General features: G+C 42.1%; 2 protein-coding genes and 1 non-coding gene across 5 annotated transcripts; 2 read left to right on the plus strand and 1 right to left on the minus strand.

Moving 5' to 3' along the window:
* The first annotated feature begins 657 nt into the window (after positions 1–657).
* trnal-aag lies at positions 658–739 on the plus strand. Its single transcript has one exon. It is a non-coding gene; the product is annotated as a tRNA-Leu (tRNA).
* On the plus strand, positions 681–12,913 carry polr3e (polymerase (RNA) III (DNA directed) polypeptide E). The gene is made up of 21 exons (XM_005943870.3): positions 681–1,063; positions 1,805–1,909; positions 3,700–3,750; positions 3,909–3,986; positions 4,231–4,346; positions 4,427–4,509; positions 4,695–4,802; positions 5,374–5,423; positions 5,721–5,840; positions 5,961–6,046; positions 6,209–6,253; positions 6,352–6,443; positions 6,646–6,766; positions 6,897–6,978; positions 7,066–7,125; positions 7,413–7,570; positions 7,667–7,728; positions 7,822–8,282; positions 10,589–10,666; positions 11,719–11,841; positions 11,921–12,913. Exons 2-21 carry the CDS (start codon positions 1,871–1,873, stop codon positions 11,975–11,977), a joined length of 2,070 nt encoding a protein of 689 aa, XP_005943932.1. The 5' UTR covers positions 681–1,063; positions 1,805–1,870; the 3' UTR covers positions 11,978–12,913.
* A 4,666-nt stretch (positions 12,914–17,579) lies between these two features.
* On the minus strand, positions 17,580–24,570 carry LOC121815705 (cerebellar degeneration-related protein 2-like). Of its 3 annotated transcripts, none has more exons than XM_042227736.1 (7): positions 24,454–24,570; positions 24,274–24,345; positions 23,507–23,619; positions 22,068–22,216; positions 21,799–21,966; positions 20,005–20,224; positions 17,580–19,846 (listed from the first exon to the last, which is right to left on the minus strand). In XM_042227736.1, exons 2-7 carry the CDS (start codon positions 24,341–24,343, stop codon positions 19,244–19,246), a joined length of 1,323 nt encoding a protein of 440 aa, XP_042083670.1. In that variant the 5' UTR covers positions 24,344–24,345; positions 24,454–24,570; the 3' UTR covers positions 17,580–19,243. The 3 variants fall into 3 exon arrangements, with proteins under 3 accessions (XP_042083670.1, XP_042083669.1, XP_042083668.1); XM_042227735.1 differs by having other exon boundaries at positions 24,274–24,356; positions 24,454–24,554; XM_042227734.1 differs by having other exon boundaries at positions 24,274–24,550.
* Between the last annotated feature and the right edge of the window lie 113 nt (positions 24,571–24,683).

The raw sequence follows: 24,683 nt of genomic DNA on the forward strand, positions 1-24,683 counted from the left end.
AGTCTGGAATCGCTAAGTTTCAAGCCTGTGATGAACTGTAAACTGCTGTAGTGCAGGTTTTACATCATGAACTGAGAGGGTCCAACAACGAAAGAAGCCCCCAAAATCCGCTTACAAGAAATATGCAGTGGCCCACATGGGCAAAGCAAATCCCTTGAAAGAAAATTTTGATGGTCAACTAAGAAAAAGATTAAGCTGTAGTATATTTTAATTGACCACAATGGCAAGAGTAATTTTTTCAGAATAAACATGAGGTTTTCAAACAGATGACGTACGTACGACGTGCACTTTTTTTGTTGTAGCTATCTGTCTTAACAGCAGCTCCACTCACACTAGGAAGCTGATTAGCAAGGCTGACTCTGTGCTGCAGACGTGATTTGAAGTTAAAGTCTGTAACGACTCCTCTCTGTCTATTGAGGACACGTTTATCCTGTATTTGCTGCTGCAGTCTCAAAAAACGAACTTAATAGAAGTGCAATAATAAAAAACACAATTTTTAATTTCCCAGGAGACTTCAGGGTATATTTTGCATGTCCTTGGATTTCATATTACATCATTTTTGTCTGAAGTCCATTTAAAACGGGTACATTCCAAACTTTATAGTCAGGAGGCTTTATATTTGCTATTAGCCTCTGTTTCAATGTATTGTATCACAACGGTAGCGTGGCCGAGCGGTCTAAGGCGCTGGATTAAGGCTCCAGTCTCTTCGGGGGCGTGGGTTCGAATCCCACCGCTGCCAGAATATGTTTTTCCCGTTCTATTCACGAAACAATTTTATCTGAAAACTTAAATTGTCCACAAGTAATACCTAGGTAATACCGAGGGGTAGTTGGTTATAAATGAAGAACGTACTAAAATAATGACACAAGCGGACTCGCTGTGCATTATGGGCGCGGGCTCCTCCCCACGTGTCTGTGTGGAGCAGAGTCAACATGGTATCACAGCAGCAGTAGACTACAGCTGTCTTGAGTTAAACTCCACTTCAGCACCAGCTCTCCGCACCACGCTCCTGGGCTAGCTACACCCGGATGAGATAGCCAAAGCTGAACGGTGAAGTGTGCAGGTGAGGGAGGAATCTGCTATTCTTACATAAAGAAGAGTTAAAATCAGGCCCGCTGATTGAATCTGTGTTATTTTAACTAAGCACGCCATGCTAAGCTAGCTCACGCTAGGCTACATTTGCTAGCTACCGCCTTGGTAGCTAATATTGTTGCTTGTACGTTTGTTTACAGGAAACAGACATCTTCAGCTTAGTGCTGTGTATCCTATCTTCTTTATATTGGTGTTGTTTTTACATAGGAATAAAAAAAAAAGCACCCGCTGTGTTGTGTAGGCCCTGTGATAAATGCTCGCAGGGTTTGCTGCTAATGGAGCTAACTTAACCATAAACACTCTATATAGGCAGCCAGTAAATTGGCGTCATACTTTTTTTTAATTAGCTTGACACAGTGTTTGATAGGGTTATGTTTCCACGAGGAGGAGTCTTTTACTGCTGTGTTGCATCATGTGGATTTTACCTGTGTGTCCGTGAAAGCATCACACGACAGGCGGCACAATCACCATAGGAAGTTGACTACTTTAGCATCTTATGGTTTACTTGTTGAGTTAATTGAAGAGTATCGGCTATTACCAATACTGACACCTCCTGACTGAACTGTGATGTAACTGTGATGTGCAGGATCACTAAGTTCCTGTCATCTGGTGCCTTTGTTGCCTGCCTGGGTGTAGCCACTCCATAACAGTAACAGGAGTGTGCAGCCGGACATTTAGCTCCTGTGACCCAGTTTGTTTTTTATTTTTCCAGGTTGCACCCCCTTCCCCTCTCCCCCAAGATTTGCCCATCTCACCTTCTTGCTCTGATCACATCAACATGGCCAGCGGTGATGATGACGACCCCATTATAGAGGAGGTATGTTTACAGCCTTAAGTGAAAGGATATTACATGTCTCACTGACCTAATAAAGTATGATACAGCATTTTTTTTCTGCCCTGTGCACCTTTTATTGCTGTTCTGCGTTTATCAGTGTGAACAGCCTCACGGGAAGTAAACAGTTCCCAGGTGTTTTCCATGCATAGTCTCTGTTAGGTGTATTAACAGGTAATGAAATCACCTGGCAGCAAATATCAGCGTTTATACTCATAGTTGTAGTGTGAATTTTACATATAGTCGTCATTGGCAATTTTTGGCTTTTAATTATTTCTTTGAAGTGATCATTTTCCAGGGTGGAATGATTGTACAGCATACATATTTAATGACTTTAAATATGTACTTTAGTAATTGGTGCTGAAGGTTCTACAGTGCCTTTCAACTTGACAGGGATACAGTTCATTAACTGCTTAGTGATCATGGCTTGACTACTTCTGGCAGCTGATTTCTCAGCAGGAAAAGGATTTGTTTGAACTAAGTGGAGACACGGCTGATTTTAATAATCTATTATTTACTTGGTGGCACGGTGGTTAGTTGTGAGGCACTCCTGCCTCTCAGCAAGAAGGTCATGAGTTCGAATTTAGTATCTTTCAGTGGGTTTTGCATGTTCTCTCAGAGTGCTCGACCCACAGCCCAAAGACACGCTGTCTCTGTCTACATAAACGCACCACAAAGAGGCTACAGGCGTTACATTAAATTATGCGGATTAACTGCTAACGAAGTCTGAAGACAACTTTAATACTTTGTATTGCAGTGATACCTGCAGCACACAGAGGTGAATCTAAAGAGGGCATGGGGTGTACTAAGCCATATTTATTTAAAGGCTCTCCTAACAAAACTTTTAGAATCAAAGAAAAAACATGGCTCGCAAAATCGCTAGCCCGACATCCCAGGGCTAGTGATTTTTCCAGTCGGGCTACCAAAATCTATCTCAGCCCTGCCCGTCGGGCTATCATAGGAAGGAAAAATATATGTCAATGCTTTTGCATTCTTTCAAAAATGTAGCTGAGTAATTCTGTCATTGACATCGATGAGCCTCTGTCAATATGTGACATTGAAATCATGTTTGAATTTGCGCTTGTTTTTTGCTTTCACTTTACTTTGCAATCGCGCGAACGGTGTGTAGAGAGCGACAGCACTGATTGGTGAGTGACGATAATTTGCGCACCAATTCCTCTGACATCGTCTTATCACTCATTAGCTTACTATTCAAACGTGACAAGTGAAATCTCCCGCAGCAAGCTTAAACATGTGAGAGGTTGATCGCGCAGAGAATCGCTGAGCGTATGTGAGTGCGTGTGTAAAAGCAGCAGGATTTACGCCGGTATTTTAGTTCTGCTCAGCCAAATAAGACAGGTCAGGGTGAAGAAGGGGCAGCCAAAGAAAAGCCGACCACAAAACGGAGAAGTTATGACAAATCAGACTATGAGGCAAAAAGAAAGCGCAGCTTTTTTGGTTTCATGGACAAAAGAATTTCTGTGGCTGGAATATGACGAGCTAAATAACATGATGTTCTGCCAGGTGTGTTGTGAGTTTCATTCGATTTCTGAGTCGACAGGCAAACTGAATTACTTAAATATTCAAATGCTGCAGCCCTACTTGTCTGTCTCTCTGTGTTAGCCCTTCGACAGACTGGCGACCTGTCCAGGGTGTACCCAACCTCTCACCCTGCTATGACCCTGAGTTCGGGAACTTTGGAGGAAAGTCTGGTTTGGCTGTTGGCTCCTGACGTCAGCCTGTTTGACTTTGATCTATGTTTGTGTTTTTTCTAGATCGACGTGTACCTCGCCAAAAGCCTCGCAGATAAGCTGTATCTTTTCCAGGTGAGCTTTTCCCTTTGTAGTACCCGTGCACTGATGAGCACGACCTCACGAGCCCACATGTGAGCAGTTTCTCTAACTTATCTGGACCGTCTGGGGTGTGATTGATGTTTAATGTTCAAAGAGTCACTAATTGAGTTCACCGCTTTCCCCTGATGCAGTACCCTGTTCGACCAGCCACCATGACCTATGATGATGTCACCCACTTGGCGGCTAAGATCAAACCCAAGCAGCAAAGGGTAACCAGAAACTTGATGTTGATGTATTTTGTGTTTTGTTGAAAATGTGTTTCAGTTTCAGGGGAGATGTGTGAATAGGAGGAAATATTAAAGTATTGGATATCACCAATTTCTCAAGTTAATTGGTTACATCAGGTTAAATTATAAGATAAGATTTTTTGTATTACAAGTTTTCAGAAATGTTGAAAGTCATTAAATCGGGTGTTTGTAGTTGTTTATCATTTATGTACGGCTCCTTATACAGGTGGAGCTGGAAATATCCATGGACACAGTGAGTCCAAACTACTGTCGCAGTAAAGGAGAGCAAATCGCCCTAAATGTGGACGGCACGGGTTATGACGAAACCAACACCTACTCTGCGTATGTTCTTTGATTTATACATTCTTCTTTGATTCAGGTCCTGCTTCTGGTCTGACTGTTCAGTTTTTCCCCCTTTCTAGTAAAATGATGGACAAGCAGACCTTCTCCTCCATCCAGGCCACCACCAACACCTCCAGATACGCAGCTGCTGTGTTTCGCAAAGGTCTGACCTGATTAACGGGTTCAGCAGCCCGTGTTGTACATTGTGGCACCATGTTTGTGTTTTGGCTTTGTGACCTCGCACCAAAAGATAAAAACAATCAGCCATTGAACCACACATATTATGATGAGTCCACTCCAATCAGAGTAGGATTTATGACCTGGTTGTTTTATTGATGGCGTTAACAGGTGAGCTTCACGTCACACCTCTGACTGGAATTCTTCAGATGAGGCCCAGCTTCTCTTACCTGGATAAGGCCGACAACAAAACCAGAGAGAGGGAGGCGGCCAATGAAGGTGTGCCTGCTTTTCTTGTTTTCCAGATTAAATTCTGAGAAGGATTATTTAGTATACACAGTTTATCTTTTGTTTGAAAACCTTAATCGTTTACTCCTAGAAAACCTTGATCTTTCCTGAACTGAGTGATTTTTGTCATATTCCATGCCTGCTTACAGAACAAAATGACTGTGTGTGTGCATCAGATGTTAGTGAGGATAGTTTCTGCCTATGCAGCCAGCCTTGGGGAAAACCTCAGAAACTCCTCACTGAGGTTTTACACTTTTCTATTAGGGTACAAGGGAGGCTGCCAAATGTCATCCTTACTGAAGTTAAGACTGAATAAAATGAGTTTGTAGCTCTTCTTTACATTTTTCCAAGTGGCAGTTATAAGAAACTGGGACTGTTGTGGAGGGTTTATTGGTGTGGACCTCCACAACAGTCCCAGTTTTTTAATATTTGCCCCTTGGAGAAATTAATTCCCCATCCCTGCTTTAAAGCATGTTATATGTTTATTTTTAGATGTTTCCTCAAACATCATGGTAGGAGCAGGTATGATTACAGTTATTTGACCAGAGTCTTGTGTGTACAGGTGGAGACTCCTCCCAGGATGAAGCTGAGGAGGAAGCCAAGGCTATTACGGTAAATGCTTAAACACAAACAAGCTCAGGCGACCGTGGCTCAGGGGGTTGGGAAGTGTATCTGTAACCGGAAGGTTGCTGGGCTGTCTGTCCTGGTCGTTGTGTCCTTGGTAAAGACCAGGGTAAAGACACTTTACCCTACCGCCTACTGGTGTTGGCAGCCTTGCTTCTGGCAGTCCAGTCTGGCTACAACTGTAGCTTGCCTCCACCAGTGTGTGAATGTGAGAGTGAATGAATAGTGAAAATGCAATCCATTATCATAATTACACTGATTTAAGTTCACCTGCTCGTGCTCCAGGTGAGGTTTGCTCGTCCCGAGTCGGAGCAGGCCCGACAGAGGAGGATCCAGTCATACGAATTCCTTCAGAAGAAGCAGGCGGAGGAGCCCTGGGTTCACCTGACCTATCACGGAGTCAAGGTAGAGGGAGTACTCACTATTAAGGATGAATTTGTCTCCTTTCATGAGCGCTGACGTTATGAGATTTGTGCTGGTTATGCATCATCATAAAGCAGTTTGTGTTTGCAACATCGAATTCAGGGCGGGCGCTCAGAGCATGAAAGGCAGTACCTGTTCTGTCAGTCAGTGGATGCCTCGGAGAACTCTGAACTAGTCAAAACTCCAAAGTGAGTACAAATAAATAACTTCTTGATACTTGTGCTTTTTTATTATCTGAATTAAATTGGATGTGTAGTTTATTTCTTAGGCACTGATGAGCTGTATGTTGATGCAGTTTTAGTTCTGCTGCTGTTCTGTTCTCCTCTCTCACTCCTCTCTCATTTTCTCAGGGAGTATCTGGCGATGCTGATGCCGCCTCTTGCAGAGGAGAAAGTGTAAGTGTGCCCCTCTCTTCTGGCACGTACATCTGCATGCCAACTCAGTGACAGTCTGTGAATCGTATCATTAACTTGCTTTCCTCTCTGTGTGTCAGGGTGAAGCCTGTGGGTCCCAGTAATGTGCTCTCTATGGCCCAACTCCGCACTCTGCCACTCGGAGAGCAAGTCAAGACTCTGATGAAGAATGGTAGGATAACATGATAAAGAACAGCTTTTTATTTTATTTATTTTTTTACAATGTATTGTTATTATTATTTTTTAACACACATGCAAACATCCATGGCACTCAACATTTCCTGTGCAGTTTTTCTTTGTACCACGTGGGGGCACTAAAGCATAAACGGCAACATCATCATCATACCATTCATTTCGCTGTCTCTCCTCTCCAGTGAAGGTAATGCCATTTGCTAATTTGATGGGCCTGCTCGCGTCTGGCACAGACTCGACCTCAGTGCTGCGCTGCATCCAACAGGTGGCGCTGCTGGTTCAGGGGAACTGGGTTATCAAGAGGTAAGACCAGGAATCTTTTATCTAACTGAAACGTTAAAATGAACCACAGGTCAAGCAGGTCTTGTCTAATTCCATGTTTTTATATTGAGTGGGAAAATGACTGATGTGGGTTTTAAATTTTCCTCCACAGTGATGTTCTGTATCCCAAAAACACCTTCAGTGCTCACAGTGGTGTTCCTGCTGAGGTGCTCTGTCGTGGCAGAGACTTTGTGGTGAGCTTCTCTCAGTTGTTCCTCCTTTAATGAAGCTACAGCATAATGCTTGACAGGCACAGTTTAAGTCATCTTTTCATTTCGTAGATGTGGAGGTTCACTCTGGAGCGCTCTGTGATGAGAAAGGAGATTGCATCAATCATCAAAGTAAGGACGAGACCAAAATGAGATGCTTGATTCAATGTTTCTGTTTGTTAGTAACCGACATGGCTCAGGAGAAGTAGCTGTGCAAAGTTAATTGCTTAGGCTGCGTTTTTTATTTATTTATTTTTAATTAGAGGTTCATTGCACTTTGAATTAGTCCTTTAAGTTGTGTTGCATCCTCGACAATGCTCTCTTTTGTATTGCTCTCTTTTGCATTTGTGACCTGGAAGCTGAAGTTGTTCGGTACATTCAGGTAAAGAGAGCTAACACCTTCCTCCTTCTTCCTTCAGCTTCCCCCAGAAGACGTGAAAGAGTTCCTGGAACATGTGGCGGCTCCTCGGGCAAACCGGGGCTGGGAGTTCCTGTTGCCTACTGATGTAGACTTTATTAAGAAACACCCAGATGTTGCCCACAGGCAGAACATGCTGTGGCTTGGCATCCAGAGCAAGTAAGCGACACACTGAAAGGGCAACACATCAGCAGTTTAGCACTATTAAATGTTTTTGCTGCAGTGGAATAATCTGGCTTGTTTATTTTCCTGAAGGCTGGAAAAGGTGTTTAATTTCTCTAAAGAAGACTTTGTGCCAAAGAAGTCCGCTCAGCCTGGTTTGTACCGAGTTACATTTTGTCAAACACCCCTGAAATGATATCGGTATACTCTGCTGAGCTTATTCAAGTGATCTATGCGGTGTTTTCTAGATCCTGTCCACATCAGCGGGGAACAGCGTCTGAAGATGGCTCAGGAGCGAGCGCAAGAAAACCAGTCGACCCTGCAGAAGGACCTGGAGGACAGACGCGCAGGAAGCAGCATCCACATCAAACAGGAGCCAGTCAGCAACAGTGAAGACGAGCCAATGGACACATCCTGCTCCTCCTCAATCCCCAACGGTTCTCTCAATGGTTACCCCAGTGCCACCTCCCCCGACTTTGATCACACCAACGGAGGGAGTCCCGCCAACACGGCGTCCCCGGAGCTGCAGGACTTTGTGATAAAAACTTTCCGGAAGCATTTTGTGATCACGTTGAATGAGCTGAAGAGGCTGTTTAACCTCCACGTGGCGTCCATACCGGTCGGCCGGAGCGTCTTCCACTCCATCTCGGATCACATGCTACAGGACGCCATACTGCTCAGCCAACAGTGCAAACAGATAATGGTGCCTGTGAGTCTTTTTTTGTATGTCGTTTATTGGAATGAAATGCACAAAATTATCACAGAAATGTTTTGGATGTTGCTGTGCAAGAGTAGAAATGGCTAATCCGAACATCTGCAGTCTGGTTTAGTGGACATCTTATCTAAACATCTACGTAATAACTTCTAACCATCCATCATCTTCCTCTTAAACACAGTTTGGTTGTGCTGGAGGCAGACTAAGCAGGATATCCCACACATCCTTCTCCCCATCAGTGCTTCGCAGCTCCTCCTAGAGGATCCCGAGGCATTCTCAGGCCACATGATATATATAAGAGAGGCAGTTATCTTGCAAAGTGCAATTGCAGAATAGTGCCACTAGATGGCGCCTCCCTCTTTTTTGTTTTTGAGCTACTATGAAGAGGTTTTTTCTTTATTATTATTTTTAGGTGTATTTTTGGGTCTTTAGTAGTTAGTGCAGTGAAGAGGAGACAGGACAGCGGAGCGAGCGAGTAGGAGAACATGCTGTAAAGGGCCTCGGGCCTGACTTCAAAGTCAAGTCAAAGTCAACTTTATTGTCAATTCTGCCACATGTACAGGACATACAGAGAATAGAAACTTCGTTACTCTCAATCCCTAGATAAAATAGAAAATGAACATTTAAATATAAGAGTGATTAAAAATGCAAGTAAAATATTTTAAAGTAAAAATTAAATAATATAATACAATTTTACATATAACAAGAAAGCTATACAATATACAATATAAGGGTAAATGACATTGAGTGCAAACCAGGCAGAGTAGTGCAAATAAGCAAATAGTGCAAATGGAGATTTGGTAATGTACGGTATGAGATAGTGTAACACAAAGTCTTATGAGGTAATGGCAGTCCAATGCTCCACAAAGTGACTGGTAACTGGTGCAGGCCAGTGAGTGAGTCAGAGAGTGTGTGTGTGTGAGTGTGAGTGTGTGTGACAGAGTTCAGTGAGACCGTGGAGGAGAGAGGGGAGAGGGGGCAGAATCGGGAGGGAGTTAAGCTTCCTGACAGCCTGATGGATGAAGCTGTCCTTCAGCCTGCTGGTCCTGGCCTGGAGACTCCGCAGTCTCCTCCCCGATGGCAGCAGCTTGAAGAAGCTTTGCATTGGGTGCGTGGGATCAGCCGCTATGCAAAGGGCTTTTTTGGTGAGACGGGTGCTGTAAATGTCCTGGAGGGAGGGGAGAGAGACACCAATGATCCTCTCTGCAGCTCTCACTATGCGTTGGAGGGTTCTATGACAGGACGCACTGCAGGCTCCAAACCACACAGTGATGCAGCTCGACAGGATGCTCTCGATGGTGCCTCTGTAGAAAGTGTACATGATGGGGGCTGGTGCTCCTGCTCTTCTTAGTTTGCGGAGAAAGAAGAGCCCGACCACTGAATTTAGTCTTTCAGCATATGATCAATCTGTGAGGAACATCAGCACCGCAGAGAGAAGAGTTTATATAAACTCAGCAAACAACATGTGACTGAACCATGCTGCTAAAATGGTTTTTAATGGGACATTTGGCTATTAACTAGAGACTTTGTTTAAAGCTGTAACAATCTGTAAACCAGTGTCTAGCTACAGTTGAACTCATCTCGTCTCACCTATTGTTGACCCACAGAGAATCTAGACTTAGACTCTGAGGGTGATGACAACATTTTCAGGGGTTTATGAGCAGCAAGAGTAGTTTGAGTAATCTGGGCCAAGACTTTGTTTCTTTAAAAATGCAGATAAGAATAAGAAACAAAGAGTAGTTAGAGTAGTTAGTAGCAGATGGTTTTATGATGCTATTCGGCAATTGCAGCTCTTCCTTTGCCCTGCACACAAAGTGCTCACTTGCATACAACCAAAGCCTGATCCAACATGATTCGTTAGTACTCTGCAAAGAAACCAGGAAGTGTTGCCCCTTTGGCTACATATTCATCATATTCAAATTAGTTTGTTTAAATATGTCAAAGAGTGATGTGAGAATTTTCAAAGTTCAAACCAAAATGATGAGGAAAAACAACACTGTTTCATAACATGATACTCAGATCATGGCTAAAACATAGACTGTACACAAAGATGGACACAGCCACCCGCTGGTCTCTGCAGTTTGCACTTTGAAGCTTCTGTATTTGTGTTTTGCTAGTTTGTGAAGCCAGACTCGGGTGATCATTAGAGGAACTGTTGTTTCATTTTTCAGCTACAGAGTGTAGCACTCAACACAGTCCAGATAATCTCAGAAGACTCCGTCTGAGCAGGCAGTTGAGCTAAGAGCAGGTTTAAGGATCAAATCCTCCTGCCTAACATTTCTGTTTCCCTCTAACTTCAGTTTCCTGCTCAGACCAAAGCAGCCCCAGATGAACAAAAGGTGTTTGGCTTGTGGGAGACCGGAGAGGACTTCGACAAGGTAAACGCTCACAGCAATCGCTGAACTTCACAAGAATTTAAAAGAACAATTTATTATTATTATTTTTTTAATGAATCAGTGATGTTTCAGTGTGGGCCACGATTGCGTCTGACTGCAACACTAAAGTAAGATGCAGTTCTGTGAAGTGTTTTCTTCGATTTCTGACATAGACTTGCTTTGGTCAATCAGTGTGTGGCATTGCTAATTTATTTAAAACGCTAGTGCAGAATTAAAAAGGGACCAATAAATATAATACAGCCACTACTTAGTTAGCTCAGCACAGCATTTGGAAACAAGGAGAAATAAAACAAGCCACTGAATTTAGCCGATTACATCAAACAAGTTGTGCTTTTATGCGTTGTTACATGTGAAAGCATTTCTTTTGCCAGGAGTTACAAAAACAAGCTGCTACTGACCCAGTCTTGCAATTTATCCATATTTCCTAATGTGCTGATTTAGTGATATTAAGATTGAACTACAAACTGTATATGAAAGATGGGTGAAGCCACTGTGTCACCCATTGGTTTGTAAAATCCTGTTTTGGGGGATCAGTTTTAGCATTTTGGCCACCGTATCTTGTTTGTTTATTTTCTGCCATCCCCATCTTGGCTCACGTACTCATTGGCTCACGTCTTGTCAGTCACAAGTGATTAGCTAATCCCAAATATAAGCCTCCTCTCTGAGACATAATATGACCAAAATTTCCCAAAGTGAACCATATTTTTCTTTTATGCAAGATGACCTCAGATGAGTGACTGAGCCCATTAAACTAAAAACATGATTACATGGGGCAGAGGGGCGTTTTCCTTGAAATTTGTATAGGACTGGAAGTCGGTGCCCATTAGAAGGAATGAAGGTTTAAGGCACTTCTGTGCAGTTTCACACTTAAGACCCAGAAGCTCTGTATGTCTTTTATACCACCAGTGCGCCCAAGCAACCCTCTGATGTATTTACCACCTTGTTATATGTTGGTAGTCTGCTCACTTCAGGTGTTTCAGCTGCATTCTGCAGAGTTGAATTCATACTTCTGTGTGGTTTTGTTCTCCCTGTAGCACCGCCGGCTGCTCTATGATGTGTTCACCAAGAACTACCGGGTCAGGAGGAACATAATCCAGGCCAGACTGGCTCAGGAGCTTGGAGACGTGTCTAAAGCCGACATCGACCGGCTGCTTAATGTGAGCCCAGTTCTGAGTCTCAACGTCCGCCTTTCAACCAGATGTTGTCCACTGATCTAACCTGTTGTCTGGTTTTCAGGAGTGCTGCAGCAGCCACGCAGGGATGTGGTACCTAAAGGGAACAATACAGTCCTGACCCCGGGAGCCTCCCCCCATGCAGTCACCCCCAGCCAATCATATCCACTCTCAGGTGTCCCGCAGGAGGGCAGTGGAAAGATGAGAGCCAATCACAGCAGCTCGCCCCGCTCTGAGAGTGGGCGACTAGAGGACAAAGCTGTGCTCAGAACAAGAAGCTTTTCTCATTTCAGCTGAAGCATTTCTGATCTTCGTGTGAGCGACCCGACTCAGTGGGAGGACTGAAGCTCCCCACGTACTCTGACAGCTCGAAAGCCTGAGAGGGAGGAAAAAAATGAAGAACTAGAAAGATGAATATTTGCGGTTTATTGGTAGTTTTTTTTTGTTTGTTTGTTTGTTTTATTGCATTTATGACCTGACATCTGATTATTCTTTAGCTAAACCTTTTCCACATCAGTTTGCTGTTTACAATTGAAAGCAGCTGTGGCTCAGAGTGCTTTCACTTCACCCCTCCTTGGAAATTTCCTCGGAGAAAAAACACATTTTACTTTATTGCTTCACCAACAAGGCAAATGTTGTTTAAGGCCTTTTAGGCACCAAAATTCTCCCTTAGTTTTTACACTTTCACCAATCTGACTTTAAGGAGTATCAGCTGAGTTTGATATGTTTATTTATTGCATAAAAGAGGAAGGTGGGTTTAAAGGGTTCAATGCTTAGATAAAATATGGCTGAATACTGTAAGAAAAAAAACAAACCAAGCTAAAGTATTAATGAACTGAAATCTCTGATGACTTTGGCAATCGTGGACCTGAAAGCTGCTTCATCAAATATGGTTTCCTACATTTCTGTTATTCAGTCACAAGTACTGATTTCTAAACTTTTTAATGAATGTCGAGGTTTTTGTTGGCTGAATGTAGAGTTTCAGATTTTCCTTTCTTTGAGAGGAACTTTGAGTGACCGATTTCTTGATGAGAACCAATAAAGATGTGATTTGGAATAAAATGTAGATCTGTCTCTGTGCAAACACCAGTCCAGCACACAAACACTGGACCTTCCTAAGTGGCGATGCGGCTGATACGCCCATGTTATCGCCACGTGCTGCTATCTTGAGCCTCCGTCTAAAGTGCCTCTGCCTCACAAGGCATTCAGGACAAACTCCAACCCTTCATATGAGGTAACGCTTTGATTTCCAACACATTGCATTTGTGGACATATGAGCTGAAATTCAGGCCAAATCTGATTTCCTCCATCATCAAATATTCCAAGTAATATTTTTTTTTTATTGGTTTGTTATTTTGCTCAATAAACACTTTAAATGTTTGATGCCTTTTGTCATTATTGCTGTAGGTTTTTGTGAAATGTGGAATAGGCATTGCTGTATATGGATTTCTTCTAGGTACCAAATCACTCCTGGTGCAGTGTCGTGAAAAATCAAAGAGCATTTGATTTTTTTTTTCTTTTTTACAACAGTAAGTCTTTAAAGGAGGCAGTTTTTGGTCATTTCTAGCTCGATTTATTATCCCTCAAAACTCTTCCAAAATATGCAGAAGCTCATGTTTTTTTTCTTTATTATGACCAGCAGGATACTAAAATAGTGTTTTTATAGTTTACAAAAACAATCACTGAGGTACATACTGTCTCCCACACCTGTCACTTTGACCTTGCTGAGGTCCAGTGTGGGTGCCACGCCCACGTTGAAAGGGCTCTTGGGAATGATCTCCACCATAGGACACAGGAAATTCGCAGGAAAGGGAAGCGATCCTATTTAATATGACGCATATGTAACCAACTGTAAAGATCTAAAGTGAATTACAGCACAATAACTACTTGGGCCAGAATCAGAAGAAACCAAATTTGTGAGGAGCCAAAGTGTTGAGCAGCAATAATGACTCTTCCGATGTTTTACACCATAACGTTTTTCCAAGGGATGGAAGCCATGTTCACGGTTAATCACGCGACAAGCCTTGAAGCAGGCAGCGTTGGCAACTTAGCGACTTTGTCGCTATGTTTAGCGAGTTTTCAGCGAGCCAATAATTGGTAAAAGAAATGTAATTTGTAGCTGTAAATAAATTGGAAATGGGATGTTTTTTCACTCACTTTCTGTCTCTTCCACGATGTTATTTTTGTCTCCTACACCGTCGGTTCCAATGACATTAGCATGAGCAATTGTGCAAATGAGGCGATGACGTAATTTAGCGAGTTGTAGCAACTTTTAGGACAGCCAATACTTGCTGACTTACTTACTGAGGGTTGTGAACACTGGAAGCTAGCACACATTAAAGATAGACACACAGCAGACGCATAGTGTATGTATGTATGTATATGTGTGTGTGTATGTATATGTGTGTGTGTATGTATATGTGTGTGTGTATGTATATATATATATATATATATATATATATATATATATATATATATATATATATATAACAACCAGTAGCACTGCTGTTGTGTGTGTGTGTGTTGTCATGTATATATAATATATATAAATATTATAATATATTTAAAAATATATATATATATATATATATATATATATATTAATATATAAATAAATGAAATATATTATAAATAAATAATATAAATTAATATATATAAATAAATAATAAATATATATATATATATATATCTGTATCAAACGGTTCAATACCGTATAATATATATATATATATATATATATATTATAAAAAAAATTTATTTTATTTTATTTTTGCTGTTTTGTATACTCTATTGTTTTTAACTTATTTACTGTGCAGCACTTTGGTCCTGTGCTGGCTATTTTAAAGTGCTATATATCATTAACCCTCTGGGCGCTATGGTGGCCATTTGTGCCCACTTCACTTATCTTTTTTCTCTTAATGCAAATGGAATGAAACTTCCCAAAGGTGTGTATTTTTTTCAGATTTTTTAATTTTCAACATCAGCTCCTTAATAATGTCAATAATATTCACTATACACCAAATTGTTCCTCTTGACTCTATCGTGGCCATTTTTGGCCAATTGAAACCCATTATAACCACCTTTTTTGATTCCTTGTTATTGACAGTACTATATCATGCGATTTAGGTAAAATTGCTTTCATTCTAAACTCAACACACACCCTAAATGGAAGTAGAAAACTGCTAATGATATCACAAGACAAGTGTTTTAAAGAAATTAATTTCTCCAGATGTTACAGACTTTGCAGGCAGAAAAAAGCAAACGCACGACGAAAAAGACATGCCCTTTTTATGCTTCAGTTAAATTTTATTTTGGTGCAAATTAAAACACTTGTTTATCACAAAAATACTTCTTTGGATTCCTGCAAGTAAGACATTTTGTAAATTCCCTTATATTTCCCTTATAAGTTAGAGATATTTCTGATATCTCTATTTCTTACATCTCTAACTTATATAAGTTAGAGACAGCACTGTACTCAATATTAATTTATTGTCCTTCATTTTTCTAGTACATCAAACAAACAGCATGTGGCATTATTTTAAAGACAAACATGTACAGCGTGGGAAATATATGGAATCAAGTACAACGTTTCATATGTGGTTATAAGTAGTAACATAAATATATGACAATTGTTTAAATGGTGCATAAACCATTTATATGCAATTCTAGAGTAACAGTCTAGTTTTCAGAGTAAACAAGAAAATGAAAAAACACCCAAGTAGTGTCGTCCTCTTCATCTTCACTGGTGTCTGGACTGCTAATGGCAGTCTGATCTGGATGATGACTCCTCTTTCCCTCACTCCAGTTCCAGCTTTGCAGACCAGTTGCCCTCTGAGTTAAGTAAAGATGCAAATAAGATATTCAATTATCAAAGGTTACTTTCAAATCTTACCTTGAAATATGAACTTCACTCTGTCTATCAGACTCTTCTAGGAGGCTACGCTGAATTGCCTCTTCAAGAGCTTCATCTTCCTCCAGAAAAATAGGGCTAAGTAGATAAGAGATATTAGAAATCATAAAACATGTCAGCCTTGAAGAATTTCTCACACTACATCATTAAAAAAATAAATAAATTAAATGTAAATCCTAAAGTTGCAGTCATTCAAAAAAACAAACATACAAATTGGAAATTTGCATCAAAACAATATCCTAACCAACATCTGGAATGAAGGATTTCTTTAAATTCTGCCACATTATATGGAAACATCTGCTGTCCCTCTGCCTGTCCCTCATTTTCACTGTCCTGAGTGCAGCCCTCTGTTTCCTGTAAAAAGAGTGAAAAATCAAATGCATTCTTTTTCTCTTCCAACGTGGCTGTGGTTTGTGGCTGAGCTGCAGGAGAGGGTAGTGGTGTCAGGGGAGGCTGACCACACCTGACCCCATCATCTAATCATGTCTTCCCTGCTAAAGACTTTGCCGGGACCGGAGGAGAGGGTGGTGTGTGTGCTACAGGAGCAGTTGGACAGCTGTTAAACTGCATTTTTATTGTTTCAGTTTAGCCATCTGATCAGAATGTTTATAGTAATGTAGTCTTCAGATCCAGAAGTGATGGAGGAGTTACTTTACTGTAGTGCTTGTGCTGCCATCTTGGAGGCTTTGCATAAAGTTAGTCACAAGTTTGGGCCCCAATTTGATCTGAATTCTGCAATAATCTACACTATTGGACAGATAACCCAAAAGATCAGCTCATCTCCTGTGGATAAGGCTATGGTGATAGTGGGGAGGAAGAAGCAAGCACCAGGACAAGAACTATTTGTGGCTAACCTTGCAGTGTAAGGTGTGGGGGTGAAGGGGGATGCAGGGATTGGCACGCCATCTTAAGTCAGTTCAGCCTGGTACGGTCCTGCTTCCCAGGGGATGAATTTCACCTGACTAGTCTCTTAACATGATTTTACCAGAGCCATGATGAAGGCTGGGGTACAAGTTAGTAGTTAATGTGAATTACTTTGTACGCAAAGAAGATTCCCTTTTAAAAATTAAAAACTAATAAACATTTACACAATTAATGCCAAAACGTTCAGACTATTTCACCATAATAAAACTTCCATAGTTTCTCTGCTTATGCAAAACAAACAAAGACATGATGTCCTTCCTGATCCCGCCACTAAAGCACACCTGCACCTTCAACCTAAGCACAGACTTCTTGGATGGTCGGTTATTAAAATTAAGCATTTAGAAAAATCCCACTGTGTCTCTGGTACTGTGCTGCTGGTTAAACATGTTTATGTAACCCATAAACTGTTTGTTTTTATATAACTTCTGATTTTTTTCTTGCTACAGCACCATTATTTTCCCACAAAGCTCGGGGCAGTTATCTAATTTGAATTTGTAATGACTCTTGTTTTATTTTTAGACTGGGCTGGGCCTTAGCCCTGTGTTTGTTTGGCTGCCTTCAAAGCTTTTATCTGATTGTTTTCTCGATAGATAAGATTTAATTGTATTTTAGAGCAAAAACACACAACCACAGTTGTGTTTTCATACCCTTGTGGGGACATCTAATTGACAATGCTTTGCCTAGCCGCTTACCCTAACCACCAAAAATGAATGCCTAACCCTAACTCTGACACTAAAACCTCATTTTGAGTCTCAAAAATGCCTTCAGACATGTCTGGATGGTGATTTTGTCCTCATAACGACTGTTGGTCCCCACAAGTACAGTAAACTTCAAATTTTTGGACCCCACAAAGATGTAAACATGGTAAACACACACACACACGCCTCCATCTCAGCTTGCTTCATGTTTTAATGGCTCAGAGAAGTAACATTAACCATGAAACAGCAAAAAACACAGCAGATTATTCAGGTCTCTGAAGGAGACAGTAGCACACCACATGTAGCATTAGCTAGCTACATTTACAACACACACGCAAAGTGTCAGAAGAGCATCGAAAACGCCTGTGCAATTCTAAAGTGCATCTCATTGAGATTTTACAGACATCTACAGACACAGCAGTGCACAGTTAAGCTGAACAAGGACTCGTGAACATCGGGCAGCAGAAGCAACAGAAGTGCTGCTAAGAAAAAGCTTCAAGACACCGTTACAGGTTATATTATCAAGTACACAGTTAATATTTTGGTAAACTTTATTATAACATTCGCTTACAGCCATCTAAACTACCACGAGACAATCAAGTATAAATTCAGGAGGATAATGCATCAGTTACAATATATTATCTAATATATTAGAGCACCTAAAATCACCTCTGAACTCCATCACAAATACGTCATTCATTGTATACCCAGACTTAGTCAACATTGCAATGGTGACTCTAACAAGTGCAGGAAAACTACCATCGAGAAATTCACTTTTTTGCTACAGCGGAGAAGAAAACCATAAATTATAAAGTATATCAGCTCACATGAGCTCTGTTAAAAACAAACAAACAAAAAAATCCCAAAACAGACATGGTCTTCTGTTTCACAGGTCCATAATTTCCTAATAATGATGTTGGAAATTTCCCAGAAAGAGCAACGCCATTTGGAGTTAATATATAAAAGCGATTGTGATCATGTGATCCAAAGAGTTGAGACGAGACGCAGTCATTGTTTAGCTGCCTGGCCAACAACTTTTATTGCTTTTGTTCCGTTTCTGGTCTCAGCACAATACCTGCTCAGCACCTCTGAGACGCACCGTTAACAAGAAGCTGGTGGAGCGCCGATAGGCTAAAGGGCGGAGATTTCCATCAGCGGCTGGTTGTAACCATAAACGGAGCAGAATCAGAAAACAGTGGACCACTGCTGTTTTTTCAATAAAGAAGCTAAAAGTCCCAGCTCTAGCTTCTTGAATGTGTACTTTTTTGGGATATTTGTCTTCTCCGACAGTAAAATTAAAACACTTAATGTTTCAGACTACTTGTTGGGTGTTACCTTAGTCTAGAACAAATGTCACAGAGCCTAAGTTCAAGCTTTGATGTGGTTTGATTTCCAGGAAGTATTTACTCTAAGGAAGACGTACACTTTCTATATTTTCTAGAATTTTGCATCTTTACTGGGAACTTGATGATTTTACTTTAGAATGCTTCTTCTCTAAAAGGAAACTGTGTGACTCAAACTAGTTGGCTTAAAGGAAGACAAATTTCCCCCAGAAAATTTCCCCCAGGAGGTTGTTTGTGAACACGTTTTCGCAAATTGAGGTAAAGCGATTGCACAGTAGAGACGGTGGCGTCAGGCACTGGTGTTTCTGTGCAAAACGAGCCACATCTGCGACGTGAGCTGGTGGTGTTAGCCTTTGTGTTCCTGTGTTGCCCTTATCTGTAAAGCTGTTTGTGCGGTGATCACAGTTTCTGGGTAGATAAAAGTCTTTCGAAGAGCTGTTCCAAAACAGGAAGACGGTTATTAGACGGTTATTTTGTTCTTGTTTCCCCCCCTTTTAACTTTTTACAAGTGTTTAATTAGGCAGAGCTTTCCCAGCTGAGTGTTTCCCCCGGCTTTCAATCAGGTCTTCTTTGGTTTTCTGGATGCGGGAGAAAATTTCCCTGAAGAGTTTCTTGTACTCCGGCTGGTGAACGTCATCCTCAAAGCCCTCCCTGTCTGTCAGAGGAGGGAATATGGTGGCGATGAAGGATGCAGTCTGCACTGACTTGTGGCTCAGTTTGTCCTGCTCGTCTTCCTCAGAGTGGCAGCGCCGAAGCAGCTCGTCGTACTTCACCTGCAAGGCGCTGTACTGGGCGTCAACCTCGTTGAGCAGCGAGATCCCGCGATATTTCACTACCTCGGCCCGGCGCACGCAGGAGCACTCGTGGTCATAGACCCTGTCAGGAGAGTCTGGCATCTGCGTCGCCTTCATCAGCCGCTCACTTCTCCAGCGCTTCAGGACCGCGGGGCTTTTAGCCAAAGATGCCTCTCCGTCATTCTCCTCCTCTGGGTTGAGGAACACTGTGTGTGGCAGCAGGCCGTGGAGGACGTCTGGCCTGTTGCATCTTGTAGAGGATTCTGATTTCCAGAGCTGACGAAGCTCCTCCGCCTCGCGCTCCAGCTCAGACAGTCGGGCCTGATGAAGATAGACAGTTGGACAAACTGTTAGACTGGCGACCTGTCCAGGGTGCTACCTGCCACCCGTGACCTTAAATTGGATTAGTGATCAAAAAAGTGGATGGATGCAAGTCGGAAACAAATTTAAGGACAGAGAGATACTGGTGTCAGTCTTACCTGACATCCTGCCATCCCGGCCAGCTGCTGCTCCAGCTCTGCATTTTCTCTGGCGAGCAGCTCAGCCTCTCGCTCTGCTTCTTCCCTCCGAGCACGCTCAGTGGCAAACTGTGTCTGAAGAGCATGGAGGGACTGTCGCAGCGAGTCCTGCTCCTCTTCCTGCCATGATGTGGTAGACGGCTCGATATCCTTTAAGGGTTTGTCGGGATCGTAGTCGTACCTGCACAAACAGGTGCATTTTAGACCCCGATTTCCATATACAGTATTTAAATAAAAGAACTGATGTCTGGATACTAAATATGAAGCTACAGCCAGCAGATGGTTGGCTACAGTCCTGACCAAAGCAGTGACTCCCAGGAGAGCACCCTGTTGGCTGATAGAGACCATGTGATATGGCTAAAAGCTCCACAGGAACCCGGCGAAAGAATCTCTAATGGAGATTATTTCCTCAGCTAATCTTATCCATTATCACTTATTTATAAATGTTACTTAACAACTTAAAAGGTGGCAATAAATGCAATCGGGAGAAGGGTCAAAGGTCAGCAGCCAGGCTGTTCAATCTGGCATTTAAATCTTATGTTTTTTGTGACCGTTTAAGCGTTTTGACAATTTAAACCAAATCTGCAGCTTCATCCGTTTGTCTTGATGTGTGGGTGAAAATTTATATATATCCAAGATAAAGAAGAGCTGAAAACAATAAATAAGTAACGACTGGTGAAAAGAAAGCACACTAAGCAAGGAATCAAGGGCTTATTGTAGCACCGGGCAGCCTGTGTGAGAGTTCATTAACTTCAGACAGATATTGAGACACAGTTGTTCTCTCAGCTCGAGACTTTGACCTCCTTTCTTCCAACCTCAACCACCGCGCCGCTCTCTGACTTTATCACTGAGACTTCCTGCATGTTGTGAAGAAGCCCTGCAAACAGGATTACACACCACAGAGACTAAACTGAGGCTGTGAATGAACGCGTCACACTACAGATCAAGAACAAGTGACGGAAGCACGCAGGCCTCTGCGAGGTAGAAACGAGCCGCTGCCAGGAAGAGCAGGATCAGTGCAGATAGGTTAAAGCTAAAGCTGAGAGGATCAGCTTAGATCTCCTCCTGAGACCTACAAAGAGCAATTAAGGCGATTTTACCAGAGTAAAATACAAAAACACAGCAACGAGCTGACAAATTACCGTCCACAGTCTCCAGAATATATAAAATTTCACCTGTTATAGAGTTTGAAACTACAGGTGTTTATCCATTATTAGCAGGTTTAGGATGTCCACCTGCAAGAACAGGACTGACAGCACATTTTTCAGGCTCAGATAATAATTATGCAAGGTGTATCTGTGGAAAATGAACTAAAATATCAGCTGAACTGAGGACTACAGTATCTCCCTGCACTGTTGTACCCCTGAGTAGATCGAGTGCCTGAATACGACTTCCTGCAGATGTTTTTCAGAGAATATGTTCATACAGTCATCATGGAGCATGTTGTGCCTGCAGCAGATGACCGTGTAATGAAATCAGTGCAGAGATATCGTTATATCAGTGGTCAATTTTGTCCCACAGTGTTTACTTTTACTTACATTTACCTCATAATTGGAGGTTTTGGCCCCTTTTACTGTGAGCGTGTAACATTAGGCAGGGAAGATGGAAAACGACATCATCATAAATGGTTCCCAGAACCATTCATGATGATATAAACACATGCAAGCTTCAGATCTGCCCGTCTGAAGTCAGCTCTCTCGACTCCTTATTTAAGCTCCACTGGTCTGTGATAATTTGTGTTTGCGCGTTACCCACCTGAGTGTGTTTTGCAGCTCCTGCAGGCAGGACACGCTGCGAGTGCTGCGAGGCCAGCTCTCTCTGTGTGAAGGTTTCTGAGGTGGAAAGGGACTCAGCTTCAGCTCCTCCACCTGATGCTGCAGCTCCTCCACCTGCATCTGCAGTAGCTCCACTGTTTCTGTAAGCCTGCACAGAAAAAAATAAAAACCAGTGAAAACAAAGTTAGTAAAAAAACAAAAACAAAGAAAAAAAAGTTTTTAATAAGAAACTGGTGATAAATGTCTCACCCTTGGATCTTCTGCTGGGCTGCCCGGTTGTCCAGAACAAGTTTGTGGTTGCTCTGCTCCAGCTCTCGGGCCGACAGGTCGAGCTGCTCGTACACTTTTGCGTGCTGGTCGTTAACCTGTCTGAGGAGGTCCACCTGTTTGGTCAAGTACTGGAGGCGAAAGAAAAAGGTGATAAGAGCTTAAAAGGAGAAACACATCTATTATTGTTAACAATTACACTATCAGTCATTAGCAGGTCAAATGAGCAGCTATTTTTAATGATTAAATCATTACAAAAATCGCTGATAACTCATCTTTTTATGTTCGCCATCTTCTACAGTAGCTTTGCATGATTCAGTGTTTAAAATAATTCATTATCCAGCTGACATATTTTAGCTCCTCTCCCTTTAAAGCCTAGCTTGAATTTCTTTTCCAAGCTCCCCTCATTGTAAGCCCACTTTCATCTGATTGGCTGCCCCTCACAAACAAAAGGTTTGAACAGCTTGTAGGTGAAGCTTCTGCACCTTTAAGGAATCTTCTCTCACTGACTCGAACAGAGTCGAGAGTAGATTTACAAAAAAACCCAAATTCTTAAATAAGCATTTTGAGCAGATACTCAATATTTAAACGTCATGTTTGATGTGAGGACCAACAGTAAGACAGTGTAAACATAAACCTACTATTATTATCCACATGCTGCTATTTGAGCATTTTTCTGGCAGGTTAACAGCTTGACAATTTTATTTCCCAGTAACACCTAAATGCCTCCCTTAAGTCCCAGATTAATTGAGGACGTATTATCTAACAGGGCGTCACAGCCAGGAAACTTACATCATGTAATCAGTTGGCGTAAAATCAAAAGAAAGAAAAAAGCCCAGCTGATAAGTAACTTCACTCTGCCCGGACACGCTAACATAAACAGTCCAAAGTCAACAAGGCAAGCTGTACATTTTAAATGAGGTGTTCATGGTGCTTCTTTTTATTAATCGCTTTTCAATCCAGCAAAGAGGGAGCGTAAATCAGCAAATCGATCCTAGCACTGGTCAACATTGAAGTCACGTGTGTCTGCTGCAGGTCTTAAGAGATTAATTGTGTATGTCAGCAGTTTAATGCAGGGATGGATTTAGAGCCCCCCCCCGGGCTGAGCCTATTTACTTAAATTTAGCAGGAAGTCAGAAGTCTCTTGGAAAAGGTTTTGACTCTGAGCTTCTACTGTTTTGGACCACAGCCTTCCGGGAGTTTGAAGGTAAAGGGACACATGACTGTCCATCCCCAGAAGAAGAAATGGCTGTGTACAGCAAAATGTTTCGTGTTAACATTTAGTAACACCCTGAAAGCATTAAAGAGGAAATCAGTGCTGTGTGAGAGAAGTGGGTTCATCTCTTGATGTTTTCAGCACAGCCTGGCCTAATGAGAGCTCTGTTTAGGACTATACTTTGTGAGAGAAGGGAGGTATTTACCTCGATCTCCTGCAGTTGTTCCTGGTTGTTGGAGTACATCTGCTTGAGCCCCTGCTCCAGCTCCCTGTTCCTCTCCAGAAGGGTCTTCCCCAGCTCGGCTGCCAGCTGCAGGTCTGCAGGAGACACGAAGAGAGGTGAAACTGCAAGTCCTTCAGCATTCATGGCTCTGTACTAATGGTGAAGGAGACCTGACAAGCAGCTTTCAGAGGTGCTGTTGGTGTTGGCAGCAATCCAGTAACACAAAGTGTCTCTTTAGAAACTCAATTAAGGAAAGGAATAAAGGCATGCACTTTTACATTTACAGGCGAAGCTCTTTTTCACTCTACATGGACAAAAACATGATAAAATCTGAAGGTGATTTTTGCACACACAGGAACACAAACCCACGGCCACTAGCGTAAAAGCAGCCCATGCAGGCAGAAAGGATGAATAAAGTCAGAGGCACATTCCGGCAGAGCGGTTCTGTTTTTGCCGCATATGTGAGTGTGCTGCTGACTCCTGGATTCTCTGGCACCCCAGGACTCGCAAAATTTCCACTAAATCAGACTTCAGACTAAAACCACCCCGACTTAAAACCCACAGAAATTGATGCAAATATTGCCCGTGCATATTTTTAAAATTACTTATAATGGCATTCATATATTAAACACCGCGCATCATTATCAGCTGTAACAGCCCTGTAATTCTCTGCCTGCAGGGTAAATAAAGACTAAGTGCGAATCTTTATCTTTAAGCACAGAGACACAAAGACTGAAAGGAAACTGTACCATGTTCAAGGTCTTGCTTGTCGTACCACGGTTCCTCCTCCTTTATCTCAAATTCTTCCTCCACAATCATGTCTGTAAGCATCCTCGGGATTTTATTTTAATTTATTTAATCAGTCAAACTCTTTAAAGATTTATCTACATTAAAAACATGAAACACTTTGAAAAAGGACTTTGATATACCAAGATAACCGGTTCAGTCAGCGTCCTCTCCCCCCCACAGCCGGCACCGGTGCGCGCTCATCATAGGACAGTCTTACTTCCAGCTCACCGCTCGTGAAATCGTCTGCGCGCGGGAACGCTTTCGGTTTTGTTTTTTCAGAATAAGGGTTGCACCACGACACCAGAAAAAGAAGACGACCGCGCATAAAGATTTAAAAATACAAATATGTTAAAGGAAGAAAGAAAGAACA

This window comes from Haplochromis burtoni, unplaced genomic scaffold (assembly GCF_018398535.1).
Source record: "Haplochromis burtoni strain Fernald_Lab_line unplaced genomic scaffold, NCSU_Asbu1 Contig_278, whole genome shotgun sequence".
In the NCBI taxonomy this organism is placed as follows: Eukaryota; Metazoa; Chordata; class Actinopteri; order Cichliformes; family Cichlidae; genus Haplochromis; species Haplochromis burtoni.

Excerpts from the sequence above, each read along its gene's own strand:
- polr3e (XM_005943870.3), top strand. The coding sequence starts at position 1,871 with ATGGCCAGCGGTGATGATGACGACCCCATTATAGAGGAG. Across the intron at positions 4,803-5,373 it reads GAGGGAGGCGGCCAATGAAG|GTGGAGACTCCTCCCAGGAT; the intron begins GTGTGCCTGCTT and ends TTGTGTGTACAG. Across the intron at positions 5,424-5,720 it reads AGGAAGCCAAGGCTATTACG|GTGAGGTTTGCTCGTCCCGA; the intron begins GTAAATGCTTAA and ends CTCGTGCTCCAG.
- LOC121815705 (XM_042227735.1), bottom strand. The coding sequence starts at position 24,355 with ATGCTTACAGACATGATTGTGGAGGAAGAATTTGAGATAAAGGAGGAG. Across the intron at positions 22,217-23,506 it reads AACAACTGCAGGAGATCGAG|TACTTGACCAAACAGGTGGA; the intron begins GTAAATACCTCC and ends TTTCGCCTCCAG. Across the intron at positions 19,847-20,004 it reads CCGGGATGGCAGGATGTCAG|GCCCGACTGTCTGAGCTGGA; the intron begins GTAAGACTGACA and ends TATCTTCATCAG.